The 17430-nt window shown below is 39.7% G+C and overlaps 1 protein-coding gene across 3 annotated transcripts; it reads left to right on the forward strand.

Moving 5' to 3' along the window:
- The first annotated feature begins 1631 nt into the window (after positions 1 to 1631).
- Positions 1632 to 17279, forward strand: LOC145463031 (uncharacterized). 3 transcript variants are annotated; one of them, XM_081446731.1, is made up of 3 exons: positions 1632 to 1766; positions 1884 to 1931; positions 13627 to 17279. In XM_081446731.1, exons 1-3 carry the CDS (start codon positions 1735 to 1737, stop codon positions 17066 to 17068), a joined length of 3522 nt encoding a protein of 1173 aa, XP_081302857.1. In that variant the 5' UTR covers positions 1632 to 1734; the 3' UTR covers positions 17069 to 17279. The 3 variants fall into 3 exon arrangements, with proteins under 3 accessions (XP_081302857.1, XP_081302859.1, XP_081302858.1); XM_081446733.1 differs by lacking the exons at positions 1632 to 1766; positions 1884 to 1931 and adding an exon at positions 6641 to 6828; XM_081446732.1 differs by lacking the exons at positions 1632 to 1766; positions 1884 to 1931 and adding an exon at positions 9316 to 10915.
- The last annotated feature ends 151 nt before the right edge of the window (positions 17280 to 17430 follow it).

Below are 17430 nucleotides of genomic sequence, written 5' to 3' on the forward strand. Positions count from 1 at the left end.
TTGCTTGCTGGAAGAACATTCATAAAGAAATAATCCAAGCCAGGTTAAACAAAAGCCTTGGGAGCAATGATGTGTCGCTAAGTGCATACAGAAATATTCTTGTTTCTCCATTTTTTGTTTACCCTCTGTACTCAAGATTTTTCCTTAATGCCATCCTCTCTTTTCTTCGCCATACTTGTTCATTTTTCTTTCTATTCTCTACTTGCACAAATCCCATACTACACCTCTTTTGCATAATCATTGTTTGCAATTTCTCCTGGGACATGAAGATGTCCCAAAAGAAATCTAAAACAATGCCTATGCAAATGTTTTTTGGGGGTAAAAGAGGTGAAGTATGGGATTTGTGCAAGTAGAGAATTAACATTCCACCTGGATATACCTTTCTAGCTTGGGTGTTTGTTGCCCCATTTCAGACCATGTGATGATACTCTTGAGAATTCTCGTGTATATGAATGAATAGTTTTAAATGGACAAAAGAACAATTCTCTAGAAAATATCATGTGGTCTGTAATGGAGACAAACTACCTGGGCTGAAATGTCTATTTGCAAAAAGAAAAAAAAAAAATGCGAGGCGTTTGATGACGTCACACGAGTGTCGAAGTCTGGTTGCGTGTTGGTTCAGACTAGATTTTTCCTTCTTTTTTAATCGAAAACCTGCTTAATATGCAACTTATGTCATTTGTATTTTTATATTTTCAGACCGTTAGTAATTGCTTGCTTCAAAGAAATTCAGACAAACAGTGAACAAGTATGAAGGCCACGGAAATCTGGATTACCGATTTCGATATTTTTCAAAAAAAGTATTTAAAACATTGTTCTGATCATTTAACCTCACATTTTTAGAGAAAAACAGACAAAAATAGCTTAGCTATTAATGTTCACACTTTCACTTACAAAAGAAAACGCATTTGCTGTCTTGTTAACATAAATTCAAGAGATAATTTGATGCGAATTGACTAGCCTTTCTTTTCCTTTTCCAGGCGGAGAGACCGAACAAGCGAGCGAGCAAAGGAGCGCGCCTGGGGTTGCAGTAACAGTTTAACAGACGTTCATCAAAAGTGATCAACATTAAATCTCTCAGTACAATCTGATCCAGAAATTATAAGCAAACAGGTGATGAGGATAGAGAAAATCTGATCAAGTAGAGGATACAGTCTTGATCGAACACCAAATTCTCAAAACAAACCCCCCATTAATAAAATCGTCTTTGCGCCCCGGGCTTTGCGCAAACTTGTGCCTCTCAATAAAAGGGTTACAATTTGAAACAACAAATCCAAAATAATTACAGTTCTTAAAAAAGATTTGCCTGAAGTAATGTAAACATCACTTTTATATATAATTAACGACAATATGTTCTCCTTTGTTCTTAAAGTAAAACCGCGTCTTTCGAATAAAACAAACGCGAACTGTCGCATATTTCTTCATTAGATTTTTCATTTAAATACAATAAAGCATTAATCTTACAAACGTCCGTCCAATCACATCGGAGAGTTATTGTAAATTGAGCGGACGCTGCGAGACATTTGGCATAAATTTTGTCGGCGATTTTCCTGTCACCTGTCCCGATCACCGGGTTTGGCTGCCGAAAGTCATCTAAGTTTATTATCGAGTGTTTTTTTTCCGTCGTAGCCGGTATGACCGAAGAAAAATAAACCTTGCCGCGTCAGAAAACACCAACGATTTCATAGAGGACGAGTAAGAGTCGGCATACAATCGCGAAGCTTCTCGAACAGCATGGAAAGCTTACGGCTTAGAGAACGCAAGAGGTAAACACGAGTTTTATTGGCTTGATTCAAATGTAAAATCACCATTGGTAGATGGGAGTGTCACATTGTTTGATGCAAGTCGCGCTGTTCACATCTTATATTATCTTACATTCACAGAATTTTGGATTTGCCTCGAGACCCGACCGACCACAGAGATCCTTCTTTGTAAGTACATGTAAGGTAGACATAATTTTCGCATAATATTTAGTAAACGACTAACCTCTGTTCAACTCAACCTGAGTTTGAAGCAGGGCGTGTGTTATAGTGTATTTTTTCGCGGGAATGACAAATTCGAAATCAAGCAGGTGTTGGAAGCATTTGAATTTTTAACTCTTTCTTCTTCCTTTACAACGGTACTGATAGAATTATATTACTATATCAGAATGATTTTTAGAATCAGACAAAGCGTATTTACTCGATGAAGACATCTTTCCGTATATTTGCGTTCTCCAAAAGCTTTTAAAGACCGACATCGACGTTCATTGAAGCCATTTTTTCAGTGTATTAATCGTGCTTTATCAGCTCGTAACACAATAAACATCATACACGCCGATTTTGAGTTTGAGGACATCACCTTAGCTTAGAGCAGCTCATGAGGCTGTTTTTATAGTATTTTTTTCGACCTAGCGTTCATCGTAGTAATCAGCGTAATTTGTTTTTCATAAGTCGGCGGTCTGTATATTTCAGAAATTGTAATATTAATTATAAAAATCTGATCTCGTCGATCAAAGTTCGTACAGTTATGTACGGAGCATGTTGCTTGGCAATATTTTATTCCTCATTTGCTATAAATCAGATTTAATGGTGATTTTATTCTCAGTCACTGTTTGGAAGCGACTACAGCAGATCAGCGACGGAGAAAATTCCATATTTTATGTTGCCCTGTTTTCATTTCAGTTGTATGCAACAATTATACCACAAAGTCATATTTAAAACATTACAAGTTGACAATGTAAGATTTTTCAATTCGCTCTAGATCTGCATGACTAGTATCCATGTAGTATTTTCAATGTGCTCAGTAAAGATTGCACGAAAGAGTATAAAAAATATCAGTGAAGTTGATTTATGGAGTTGTTTTTTCTCCTCGTTGTTGTTTGTTTTTACTGTTGTTTTTCAAGCTGCATTTTGTTATTTAACATTTATTTACTTGATCGGAGCCAGTAAATTTTGATTTTTTTGACGAAAGTTGTCATTTTGTAACTGAGACTTACTCAAGTTTGTTCCAAATTCCAATATTTTAGGCATCTGTACAAACACACACACCCCAAGCGTGGGACCGATATATCAGTGCAATCAATCAATTCGCTGTAATTCTTCATTACACTACTGCACTAGCCAGGAAAAATTTACAGTCTAACCCCGTCAAGTTTGCCTATGTTAGCTAGAGCCTCAAGTGTAATATGTGCTAGGTAGTTAAATTATGTTTAGGAAATTGATGCGCACAAGATAATTTGCAACAATCGGCCCTTCATAACTGGGAACAAATAATGACATTTTTATAATTTCAACCACTCTCGTAGTATGAGATAAGGTCACTCAGAGAAGAAATTATGAAGCTTTCAGGCCAGATACGTCAACGAGATTGTATCTCCCTTCATCTTAGTCTGGTTTCCACTTAGACAACAAATCTTTTAAATAGAGCTAACCGTAATTTGAAAATTGCAAGATCATTGAAGATGCAAAACATTCGCCCAGGCCAAGGCTAACGTTTCAAACCAAAACCTGAATAAATAAGGCTAAGTCACTCTCGTCGTTTCAGCTGGTTTAGTCGTGGCTGAACCCCGGGGGCTGAACCGAGAAAAACATGTTTGGAGTTTTTCCTTTTAGTTATGAAAATTTCAAAACTGTTATATACGCCGTTCCGTAAATCATTAGGCGACCTTATGTGCGATATGTTACGAAGAGACCGCACTGCTGGGATTAAAGTCCGAGTTTATTACAATAAGGAGTCCGGCAATCTTTAAGGAATGATTTGTGCCATGATGAGTTGAAATAGTATACCCTTAAGAGTTCACTGCTTTGTCTTTTTGTCTCATGCTTTCTTTTAAAGTCACGTCCTATATAAATTTATAGCATCTTTCAGTCTTTATATTTGAATTGAAAGCTTTCTTCGTCTTTGTTCGTCTTGTCTTCCTCTTCGACCGAAAAATGTTGTACGCTTGCCTCGCCATGATAGATCAAGTTGCTGATAGATTTTTGTTTCCCGGCGGAGCAATTTTGATTTTTGTTTTCATTTTCTGGGAAGAGTTCTGACGAATCTGTGGGGCGACTTACATCAAATGTTTTGTTGCTAAGCATCGAAACAAAAATAAAGGAGCGTTATGGCATGAATTATGAATGAATTTTCAGAGAAGTTTCAATTAACGCTCAATCATTCAAATCATCGACTTTCTCTCTGAAAATCCCGAAACGTGCTTGGTGGAAAATAAAGTTTTCTTTCTTTAGCGAATTATTCTTCGACAACGACTATATTCTAATTTTTTTAGAGGGCGAACCATCTGACTTACAGAAGTTTGCTGCGCTTGGGGCCGTTCATCAAATGCAATTCATATTTAATTTCAGGCTTTTCAGTTAGATCCGAGTACATTTCCTTGGTCAAAAACTGGAATGATCCGGTTTACATGTAGTTTTAATTTCCCAATTAACAGTGTTTTTAAAAGTTAATTTAGTGATGACGGTGATAAATACAAGATTCTACGATCTCTCCGGCAGTGTGCCAACCTTATCTTGACTTTTCTTCACATCATGGCAGGTGAAAATTCTATTTTATTGTGATGATGACAATCGGTGATTCCAAAGGTTAATAACTCAGTTACCTCATTTCCTGCTGCTATCTGTGTTGTCTTCTCCGAGTCTCATGGACGGATCGAACTTACGATGTGACAACAAAAGTTGAGTTATAAATGTACTGAATGCAAAATCGCCGAAAAAAATATTTGTACGTTGTATATAATTTAACAAGGCAGTGAGCAGTTTGCCGATCGAAGTTTGAATCGAAGGGAAACTATCGTGAATACTTAGTTTAGTGGTTGTATCACTCTCAAAAAAATCACAATAATATGCAAATGATTACGATATTTAAGTTTGAAGACAACACAATTTATTAGTTTTCATCAACTTCCGTAGGAACAAACTGTTTTCTTGCCTGGAGATTGACCATTGTTTTGCATGATAAAGACAAAGTGTTATTAGGGTCTTATCACGACCTTATCGAGAACTGAGCCGCACCCAACTTAGTTCCCAGATTCTCTCTTTTCCCGGTCTCTAGGGGTAGGAAGTGGAGAGTCCCAGGTTCCCTCTTTTCTTGGTCTCTAGGGCCAGGAAGTGGAGAGTTCCAGCTGGTGCGTTTAAAGTCTATGCAGTATGCATTTTCCAGAAGATTATTCTAACATTATATACTGCTGGTAACCGCTGGTGCCAATCGGAATGTAAGCAAGATTTCGTGATCTTACCATATCGAAGCCTTACTTGAGCGTAGCTCATGAAAAAATAAAGCTGTCGAGTTGTCGTTGTTTTTCTGTTGTCCTGATCAAATAGTCTGCATAGGACAGTCAGCCTGAATGAAAAATTAACCAGATAAGATACCTCTTCAGATACCATTAGCTGCATGTAGAGCTTAAGCCTCGCTCCCATGCTTATCTAAAGCTTAGCCTTTCGAACCTTCCCATTGTTATCATATCAAATGTACGTCAATTACAAATAATGATAATATCAGAAAAGCGGATTGCAGCTATCAATTCAAAGAGTTTTATCTCTTTCAGGGTCGTTAGTGGATAGGATTTTCCTATAGCCGATCAGGCCCCAGCGATAATCCTTCTCAGAACAATGGAACGCATTCGGTCTGTAGCCAATTATTCACGGAAGATTTCTAAGAAGAAATAATAAACAGAACAATTAAACAGCGAGTTTTACTTCTGTGAAACTTAGCACAAAGCAAGGAAAAAGACTGGAAAAAACTATGAAAAATTTATTTCACTAAGATGCTCGATCGTTCGGTAGGAAAGTTATCATAAGATCTGTTTAAATCAAAAGCGCTTAAAATTGTGCGCGTGACCGTCACTCTTTGCTTTATTCGTACTTTGCTCACTCGGATTATTTAACGGCAAGTGAACTGTCAAGTGGTCAAGAGTCATGCAGAGAAGAAGTGAAGAATCTCTTGCTTGCTACTTACTCTGCTGGGAGCATGCGTTTTCAGTTCTGAGCAGAGAGTGTTGTTCATCCGGGATGGGAGTAGAAGCTTAAAAGAGCTCCGCCTGGAATATATCCCCTTCCCCTCCTACCCCGTATGGGCTTAACACACTCTTGTACTGAGTCCGACAACTTACAAAGTCGGTGGAATTTATAATTGTGGAAGTTTTGAAAGCATGCAAATGATTCACTAATGCGTTTTGTTCCTCACCAAAATTTATCGTGGGCTCCATCCATCGGTATTTACAGTATTATGGTGCCTTTACGTGAAAATATCTCTGATCTGCCAATACACCTAAACGTCCATGCACCTACCCTTTTCGATTTTTCGCGGGAACGTGAGTATCTGGGGTCAAAAAACAAGGACGTTTGTATCATTTGTATTATGGAAAATAAGCCGTTTTTCTGGGCGGGCACGGACAACTCCCGGATTTCCTTCGGTTTTGCAACTCAGCGCGGTCACGTTCAAGGCTTTTTTGCACACAAAAATTCTAATATGTCAACGCTAATTTTAAACATCCTTTGAAAATTTAAAATAAAACCGATGACTCTACTTACACGTGGAATATTAATCGTGGTGATCAGGTGAGCTCTATTAAGTAGACGTGACGAGTGATATACAGCCACCACATATCAGTTTTCAGTGGATCAATTTTTTTTATAGCGTCAAAGCATAGCTCGACCTTTATGTGTTATTTCTTATCCATTCTTGATCCGTGCTGTTTGCCTCCAATGCAAATATCGTGATTTACTTTGACGGAAAACACTCTAAGGACTTTTGACCGCGCTGCCACTGTAATCTTGGTCAGCAGTTATATATTTGTCGAACCATCTGATCTGAAATGCTGGCGTTTTTCGGGGAGAGAGAACCGAGGTTAGTGTCTATTTCAGTTCTTTTCTCGTTAACCTTTCATTTGCACTGTAACTTACTTAAAGTTCTGTCATTTTAATGTCATATTTGAAAGCGGTTTGTTTGATTTCGTGTACTACAAACACAGAATCACTAAATTATTCAAAACTAATATTCGTGCAGATCTTATCGCTGGGCTTGTCGTCGTTTCGACCGATTTTTATTCGGATTTCTCTGTTATTCTTGTCCAAAGAACCGTATTTTTTTGTGTTGTGTAGGTCAACGTTCCGATTTTCCTTATTTTACAATTGAAGATCTAAGTCTTATTGGATTTGTGGTCAAAATACAAATTGTAAGTGTAATGAGATAATAGCGCGCGTAAGATTACCGAACAACAAAACAACCTGCTATTTTCATAATTTCCCAATGTAACTGATCCATTACATTCACTTTATTGTGGTTCAATTAGATCTACAGAAATTTTAAGACCACTGGATTACTTTATGGACCAAATATAGGCATTACATCACATCCTTCACGCGGAAAACGCAATGCACGGGGGCTTCTAGATTTCTAGAATAAGCTTGCAAAATTCAGAACATAAATTATCGAGGATAGCAGTGTTTTGAATTTGATGCCCATTTGATCACATCAGCTGTGAGATATGCTGGTTAGTCATATAAGCAAGTTCGGACTCTGTTTATTCCTGTTATGGTTGATATTTTGCTGACATGTTCAATCACAAACCACTTAAAGAATACCTCGTTCTCCCCTGTTGGTTTGTTTATGTTTTTTTTTGTTTTGTTCGAAATGTCTATAGTCTCTATAGCGAGCGTTGGAACGTAAACATGCACTTCAGTTGTGTTGCCATTGCATAATTCGTGGAACAAGGCTCCATGCTGTGCAATTGTGTTTTGTGGAATGAAGGATGAGATAAGCCATGATATTTAACTACAGTAGCTTTAAAAGTTGGAATCCTTTATGATGCTTTATCCCCTTCCTATTCAAATCACGAAGAGATGGGAGGTGGCGGAAAAGGTCCCCTAGACCTTTTCAATGTTAGATAAGAATGACATTATTTACTTTTAAAAAGTAATATCTAAGTGGTTTCCGTGGGGACCCCTCCCTGGAGGTAGTCAGTAATATTATTTAATGCCATGTCAGCTTCTTAGAGTGTCCGGTTGATTATTGTCAGGTCAATCCAAGAAAATTAATGGAAAAATTAAATTTCTCCAAAACGGAACGAGGTCGGATAACCTATATAACATCTGCCATGGCACTATTTTCCTCACGAACAAAACGTTATCAGTTTGGAAAATGTAGAGAACCAATAGTTTTTGTGCAGGCTCCAAACGGAAATATGTTGTCAGAGAAACAAGAAGTCATAGTTACTTCAGTGCATGTCTTCTGGTGTGGCGCACCAGCAAAATTCAATCAGCTTTTTTAAGCGAACGCTTCTTATTTTAAAACTAATGGATTTTTTTAATCTGAGTCACTGTAGACCTGCGTTTTGGTCATTTATCGTTTTCTTTCCTTGGCACTGTTGTCTTGGTTATCACTAGCTGCTGTAAAGTAAAGCGTTAAGAGGTACACTCTACCGTTTCGTGTTATTTGCACATGTTATATATACGAACCAAAAGTGTAACATTGTTATGACTGTAAATGACGTTTTCCTGCGGGTTTATAATAGCCGCAGTTGCAACTTCAAACTTATTTGGCGTTGTCAAAAGAGCAGGAAACATTTTACAACAGCAGATTTGATCGAGAACAATATAAAACTTCACATGTTCCATTGTGGTCCATTGTGTTTTAATGTATGAATTGTCAAGCAGGTCATAGTTGTGTTTAGAATATCACACCAGTTAAAAACGTTATCAGATCGTTATACTAAGCCGTTGAATTCTCAAGTGGGGTCCAGAGAAAATGAAATATTTCAGACAAGTGTTCACAAAGTAAAAGCATTTATGTCGCAAACGTGACAAACTTCACGCAATTTTAGGTGTTAAAAACAAGCTTAATTTCACGTGTTAAAAACAAGTTTTATGCCAGTAACTTCGCAGAAAGGCATGATGGCATTCTACCAATACTAGAATGGTTATATTGTACCTTGAATATTAAAAACGTTTTAAATCGCATATAAAAGCAGTTGAATGGCAAACTTCCTGTACTTGAAACACTAACAAACAAAAACTCGTTTGGTCATGTAATCTACTGGAAAGTCGCTCGCTGATTGGTTCTTTCACAGCGTTAGATGACGTCCTTTCCGAGGCCCATCAAGTTTGGTAAGAGTTGTCGCACAAACCTCTCATTTGCATAACTCTCCTTTGTCAGCATGCATCTAGTGAAAGTTTTCAATTAACCCGCTGTCTTTCACGACTTGACCTAAGCGAAGAAGATCGACTTCGAATTTCTACTGTAAATCTGGAAGCTCAATCGCTACTTCCGTAGAAAGAGATTGGTAAGTGATACGTTCTATTTGACACCTAAAGTTTGAGGTACGCGGATAAACTTCTCAACTTCATTCAAACTGAAGTTTTCTTTGCGTTGATTAAACCTAGAATCGATTTAAACGTCATGTTTGTGTGAGAGCAGATGAAATCTACTCGTATTTAAAACTCAACCATTGGAAGATTGCGAACGCATCCGAAATTTACGATCGCAGTACGTAACGGAAATGCGACAATAGTTCTTGAAATATTTGGTTGCATTTATCGAATAAGATATACAGGACAGTGGCACAGTACTGGAGGTCTCTTTCAGGTGTTTTATGTGACGTATAAAGCACGCTTTCTTTTGTTTTGGATCTTGAGCGATTTACTTCGTATGTCGTTCTCAGAAAGCAATCGAGAGACTGAATCATTTCCGCCGAACGTGCGTTACAAAAAACTAAGTATGGTCGACGCTTAGCGGTGTGGTTGCCAGATAGACTGCCTAGGCTTATAAACAATCTTTAAGCGAGCACAAAGGCTCTTTAGAAGGGGTCTAACGTGAAAATGGTGAGCTATAATTAACAGTGTCCAGTAACCCGGTAAAACAGTCAAAACGCACTAAAAATTATATTGGAACGCTTTGCGCTTTTGGCCTTCAGGCAACGAAACGTCCTTTACGGAGTTCACCTAAACAAAAGCGACGACGCTACGCCAGTTGAACCCATTTTGGATATGTAACTAATGTTTTCATGTCTCTTCATGCAAATGAAGGCGTCTGAAAATCCCTTAGGCGTAGATACCTTGTACGTGAACATCAAACCCATAGAAAGAGCGACGAAAGCGAAATTTTCGCTTATCCTCATAAATTGCAAAAGTATAATTTTATGACAGCAGGTTAAAAACGTTACCTCAGCTTTACTTTCGATTATGCGTATATCAAATCTAATACCTGTCACATTTATTGTCAGACAGATGCCGGAATAAAAGGTCTCAAATGCTTTGTACACAGAACGTTCTTTCTCTGAGAAAACAATCATAAAGTTCAAAGATTTATTTTATTGCGAAAACTGAAAGCGAACGACAATTTGCCCCCAAGAAAGGATTAGCTATGAAAATGTCGCTGCAGTTGTCGAGCCTCCTTGCCGAATTTTTCACGCTCATTAATAATGTAATACCACGGTCGGTCGCACCCAAATGGTCAAAAAATATTGGTATTGTTGTACGTTGGGTTTTGATAGGTCCTGACAAGTTACCAGGCGTGCATACAGCGAGTCAGTTTTTGATGAATGTAAATAAGTTTTTCTCTTCGATTATTTGCATTCAGTCATCCGTATTTTTAGAAAAGTTCGACAGACAACCACAAGGGTGGATTGAAGGAAATTCAAATGAGATTTGTGCGCGCTTTCGGAAAATTTGTGTCTTTGACAACAATAATGTAGACTGGGGCTTCCGTGTGTCGATTGCGGTAACGACGGTATGGCCAAGAGAGAGGCGAGTTCACCACGACAAAGATTGTTTTTATTGGCGCAACTTATTTGAAGTTTATACAGACTACATCGACTGAAGTAGGGAAAGATAATTTGATGAAAGAAGCCACTACTGCATCGCTGTCAGTGTTCTCCGAACGATCTTGTCGCAGCCATATGGAACATGTCTTCCTTCTGGGAAAAATTGGCACAGCCGTAAGTAAAATTAAATATCTTCTAACGCTTTCCATTTGTACGAACGAAATATGAAAGTCAATCAATATCGACATTTCACATCGCAAAATACTGAAGTTTCTGTTTGTGTGTATGTCGATAAAAACGCGTCATAAAATTGTAAGCCGGTGCATTTTCAAGACACATAGAGCTAGACATCAGGTGAAGTGAATATGGACCATATTCTGTACATATGGTACCTTTTTATAATTTCATGTCAGCGATTTTCGTTTCGAAAGAAGTCAACATTAGACATGACTACACAATCGAATACCGGACGTCGAACTGTCAAGTGCCGACTCGAAGATTTTGGGCAACGAACTGACGTTTTCAATTCTTGTTCAATCTAAAAGGCAATTTTCTCGACATCTGCCCATTATACAATCGAACTGTGTCATATTATTTAGTTGTCCTGAAATCTTCACGTGTATTCCTAGATCGCACCCTAAGATCTGTTTATTTTCAAAACAAGAGATACTTTTAGCCTAACTCCCTAAAGCGTCAGAATATCATCGAGAACAAAATGTTTAAAAATTCTGTATTTCACGCAGAGAATGAAAGCGGTCCGTCTTCGTGTAATTTTCATACGCGAGAAACTTCATGCATAAATCTCATGACTACTTGGAAGCACGGTCAAAATTCACCCTCACCTCCTTTTGTGCAATATAAGAAATTACCTAAGTTCTTAAATCGTATTGTTAAAGGTTTATTAGAGAGACATGAACACATTGCTTTAATTTGCGGTTTAAGAACTGACTATTTACATTTTTCGCTTTGCCCATAGAACTTGCCATTCAGAATTTTTTTATTGTGCCAGAAGGCAACAGTTTTCTCGCATTTAGCTTTGGTGCAGATACTGAAGGAAGTTTCAATTTCTTTGTTGTCCAAAAATTTGAGATAAGTCTCTTGCACGACCCATTTTGACCAGAAATTAGCAATATGGGACCGTGTCGTCGACTTTTCCGGAATATAGTGTATTTCGTGTTAAGATGTTTTGATTTCAGATAAATTTTACTATATTCGCAGCGAATAAACTCGACAATAGACAAAGTAATTTCAATCTGAAAGCCTTTGTTGAATTTGGATTGTTCACTCTGTCAAAGTTATGGATCCGCTTGAGTTCCGAAAACGACAAATATACATTAGGATGTCATTATTCCTATCGAAATTATCATAAAAAATTGACGTCTTTTACAAAAGATAGACTGTTTGAAAATTATATGCACTGGTTATTTACAAATACTACCGAGATTTGGCTTCTTTTTTGTGCATGATGTCCTCACACGCGCTATTTTGAGGGCGGGAACGATTTTAACCGCCAGAGCTTTTGTTTCCAAGCCAATTTGAAATAACACGCGTATGCAAATCTACAAATGCGTTCTCATTCAAAGATTTCACGGTTTAATTTATTTGTTTGGTTACTTCAGAAGCTTTGATCAACGTTCATTGGAGAGTTGTCTGTACGCCATTGTTTTCACTGCCCGAGCTCTTTGTTCCTGCAGTTTGGTTTTGTTCTCGTGTTTTGCTTCCACTCAACATGGATCCATTGTTAATCTAATTGAGGTATTTTTCCCCGTGTTTCCAATTCAGTTCGGCCTCAAATCGATTAAAATCTGTCCCTGTGGGAGCTCCAATTAGCGAAATTCTTTAACAACTTTGTCTTCTTCTTTCGTGAAGTTATGTCTGCTCAGTGCAGTAGCAATTTATGTAGGAGAATTGAACTTCCTCAGCTGATTAAACGCTACCATTGTCTTTTGAAGTAATTTTTAAAAATTGTTTTTTAGAATGGATCAGAAAGTATTGGCATGTTTAACAGCTTGAGTGCTTTTCATTGTTCGTCAATTGCTTGAGTTCTCTTGTTACCTTGCATAATTTATTGGTATGAACACGTACCACAGCTTTGCAGTGTTTGTTTGCACCGTAAAGCCACTGAAACAACAAACAAAACTCTTCGCTCGAATTTTTTTCAGTTTCACGGTAACTCACCAGACCCTTAGCAGGTTTTCACATGATAACATTTGAATCTGAAAATATTTCAAAAGGAATTATCAAAAATCGAAAACCAATAGCATTTTTGCATTTGATTTTAGGCTTACAATGGCTGGGCTCAGCTATTGGCTGCAACAGCTCGTTTAACATGCTCTCGACCAATCAAAGACAAATTTCATTCTTTACTAATCAAATACAAAACCTACACCAATCGAGACTTAGCTGCCGGGTTTTTCCCGCGCTTTTCTGAGGTCATAATGTATACATGAAGTTGAAGGGATTAGCTATGACATAACTCTTGGTTAGTTAAAATTCTCTTCCCTAAGTATATCGAACTAACAAGTGCCATAGTTGTAGCCGTCGAACACTTTTATAGCCTTATTATAATCTCTCTGAAAACAGCATGATTTCTAAAGAGTATTACAAAAAATCACGTCCGTAAACACGTTGACCTGTGAGCAGGTTCACGGTTAGGTAAACGAGTCGGCGAACGAAGCCGACGCGCTCTTGCGGCTTGGTCGCTCGGGTGCATGACCTGGACAAACGTGATAGTGCTCGCAGACTAAAAAAATGTTGTTGATGAGTGCAATGGCCTCGGTTAATTCTCGGAGTCACGATTTCGTTCTCGACTAGCTCTTGACCCTTCGACTGCATTTAGCGGTTTCCTTCCAGACAAAACTAATTGTTCTTGTTTTTACTCCTAGTCTTCCAGATCCATCAAGGCAAGGACGTAACGCTTCTGCCATCTTTGGGGCCAGCCCAAGTTTCGGACTATATCCGGCAGAGACTAAGCCTCAGTTCAGACCAGCCCCACCCAAAAGAGTCCCTGAACCCAAGAAGGTCAAAAGGAGTAATAGTGATGTAGCGCTCAGAAAAAGATCCAATCCAAGGCGGAAGTCAGGAGATTTTAGCCAAGTGAGGAAACGCAGTGAAAGTGAGAGTGAAAATCATTTGAACGGCGTAACTTGTAACGGAAAAACTGTTTCCACTTCGATACTGTGTTCTGGATCAAAAGGGAGTGATTGCGCCGACACAGTCGCCGATAGCGTCTGTTCATTACCCGAACAGTCGCAAGATCCAAACGATTTCTCCAACAGGTATCCGCTGTTTATTCAAGTCAATAACGGTTCGCAAACCGCAAGTAAAGCGCGCATTGTAAAACCCGTTGGCAGGGCATCAAATCAAGGTTCTTACAAACAAGACGCTGCTCAAGACAAGCAGTCAGTCCGGCCTAGAAGAAGCGCCAGTTTTTCAGCGCCTAAAAAAACAGCTACTCCATCCAGACCCTCTCAATCAAGCCAGCCGGCCCAGGATACGTTGAAAAACGGAAACCTGCGCCGTGAGAAGAGTGATATCGTCAGACCTCGCCGTACGCGATCGCCATCTAATAGAACTGCTATCCCGAGTCCCGCTCGGTCAGTCTCTTCTTCTAGTCTTAAGCAGGACAATAGTTTAGTAAGCCCACGCTCTCAATCGCCAGCTGGTCTTCGGCGTGAACACAGTGACGTCACCAAACGTCGCGCACCGCCAAGTGTAAGACGGGAAAAAAGTGACATTGTTCGACCAAGAGGCCAACTAAGAACTAACTCACCTACTGTGAGTAATGAAAATTTAGAAGGCGACATAAGTAGGTCGTCAAGTAACAGAAGTTTAACTTCAAGTCCGTTGAGTAAATCACCGTCAAAGAGTTCAATTGAAGGCAGTCGATCTCGTTCAGGGAGTAGCAGCGAGATGTCGAAGATTCCGTCTCTTGTTCGATCGCCAGCAAGTGCTGGAAAAACAGACTCGCACGTTTCTCGTATTCCTTCTCTCACGAAGAGAAACAACAGCGAAGAACGTACTCCTCCCAAGAGTAGGATTCCATCTTCAACTAAAGGCGACAAGGCTCAAGAAGTCGCCCAGAAGTCTCAGTTGCCCACAGCCGGCCGGAAAGACAGCGCCTCACAGAAGGACAAGGCGGCAAGCAAGATTCCTTCATCTGCAGCACTGTCACAAAACAGACCTGACTCAGCGAAAGAAAACAAAGATCCTACCGCTGCAAGTGTGCCAAATGGACATGAACCAGTTAAACAAGTGAGCAAAATCCCATCTTTCTCCAAGACTGGCATTCCCAAGTCGAAAATTCCGTCTGTAGCACGAAAAGACAGCCGCAACGAAGAACACCCGGCACTGAACGGAGAAGGACAAACACATTCTTCGGTAATTCGTAGTCCAAGTGATGCTACCAAGAGTAAGATCCCAGGTGTGTCTTCACCCCCGCAAGGAACTGGCATCCCAATGGGTGTCAGCAGGATCCCGTCATTTACAAAGTCACCATCATCAATTAAAACACCGGAATCAAAGCAACCCAGCCCTGGAGGGTCCAAATCTTCAGAACCAGACGGACCACCAGCAAACGTGTCACGCATTCCAACGTTTCCTTCTACGCCCCCAAATAGGACCCCTGAGTCAAAGGTTCCTGTTCCTGGAGGGTCCAAGATTCCAGAACCTAAAGTCTCTACCAAGTCTCCGCCGAGCTCGTTACCAGTCGCTTCGAAGGCAAGTGGGATACCAAAGCCGGGGGAAAGCAGGATTCCTGGGTATGCTGGCGAAAAATCGACACGAAAAATTTCAAGTACAGAAAAAGAGACTGTAGCGACAGGATCACCAGTGGCTTCCTCGCCTGTGGAGACTAAGAGCAAAATTCCTTCGCTTCCCAAGCAGACGGCGATTTCTAAGCCAAACGGAAACGAGCAAACTGCTTCCAAACCTAGAACTGGTATACCAACGCTAGGTGGGAAGCGACCCTCTATCGATCAAGACTCACCAAGTCAGGAGGAACCTGCCACTCCTCCAAGCACACCGATTCGCGAGAATTTCTCTTCAGAATCGCCCTTAGATAAATACATTTTCACCGAGGCTAAGAAAATGGAACAGCTTCTGCGCGATGAACCCATTGAGGTATCGGTACCGGCGGAAGATTTCGACGACGACGACGAGGAAGAGTTTCTGCGCCAAGAAAAAGAAATTGAAGAAGAAGAAGAGAAAGAGCACGAGAAAGAACTACACATGTTGGACTCAAAAGAAGCCGAGGACTTGATCAGCGAAGTTTTGAAAAGTTATGCTCCTGACATTAACAAAGAAAACCAGCCAGAACTGGAAGAGGTTTCTACTGTGAAAGATGACAACAGAAACTTTAAAGAAATGGTGAATATTGATGACATCGTGCCAAAACCAACCAAAAGCGAAAATGAGCTGCCGACAAAATTAGAGGTGAAGGAAGAGAAGGTAGATAACGCCCTCAGCGAAATTAAAGTTGATTCGAAGGAAGTGAAGGAGAATGGCATTGCAGAGACAAGGAAAATAGCTGAAGTCCAGGAAGAGAAGGCCAAGAAATCAGAAGGCAAGAATAACGTACCAGACCTTAAAATTGCCATTCCAACCGAAAAGGTGGTTGAAAATGAGAAGGAAGAAAAAGTCGAGAAAGAAGCACCAAAGAGCGAAGGGCCTGCAATTGATACGTTGGGTGAATACGCCCAGCAGGCCAGGCGGTCGCGCAGTCGGCAGCGAAAAATTGTAAGCCCTGATTCAGAAGAACCCGAGAAAGAATTTGTGGCGGAATCTGTGAAAGAAGTTGAAAAAGAACTTGAAAAGCAAACACCTAAGGAATCAGAGAACAGTACGCACAAAGAGCAGCCCAAAAAGGACATCAAAAAGGACAAATATGGGACAGCTCCCTTTGAAAGCGAGAAGAAACCTAAAGAAGCTTCAAAATCGGCGAAATCAAAATTGAAGAGCGACAAGCCGAAATTTCTCATTGAGTCGTCGCTGGGAAAAGATTTCTACGCCACTCGGAAATCAAATGAGAGCATGGAGTCGCGAGACAGCGTGCATGATGATGTCGTGAAATCCTCATTCAAACCTGAACTGTCCGCTCTTGTATTCGAAAATAAGGTTGTTGAAAAACCCTTGACATTAAAACGGACAGAGGTGCCTTCAGTTGAAGAAGCCGTCAGTTTGGAGGTGGCGGAGTTTGAAGACGTTGACTTGAGGTCAGAGCAAGCATTAAAGAATGAACGGCGTGAAATTTCAAGGAGTGTAGATACACTTGACGAAAAGACTGTAAAATGCATGTGTGGACGAGGCGGCAAATGTTCTATAATGTAGCGAGGAAAAACAACTGAACAGTGTGAGACATTCAGTTCTTTTTCTTGTATATTTAGAGCTCAATTACAATGTGAAAAGTGTTACAGAGACGATTGAATCACCCTCACTTTTAATTCAAAACTTAGTTGCATATCTTCGTGTTGGTGTTTGAAGATGACTAGGTTTAGCATGAGTTTATACTTAACATTTACTATTAAAATTCTGTAATCAACGTTTTTGCGACATTTGCTGGTAGCCGATAGCTGTGTAACATTCTCGGAACCTCCCCCCCCCCTCCCCCCCCCCTCCCGCTCCTCTAAATGAATTTTATTTCCTTAACGCAGAGATGGGAGAACATTTCTTGCGTTGCAGATAAAATATAT

The sequence above is a fragment of the Orbicella franksi genome, chromosome 12 (assembly GCF_964199315.1).
Source record: "Orbicella franksi chromosome 12, jaOrbFran1.1, whole genome shotgun sequence".
In the NCBI taxonomy this organism is placed as follows: domain Eukaryota; kingdom Metazoa; phylum Cnidaria; class Anthozoa; order Scleractinia; family Merulinidae; genus Orbicella; species Orbicella franksi.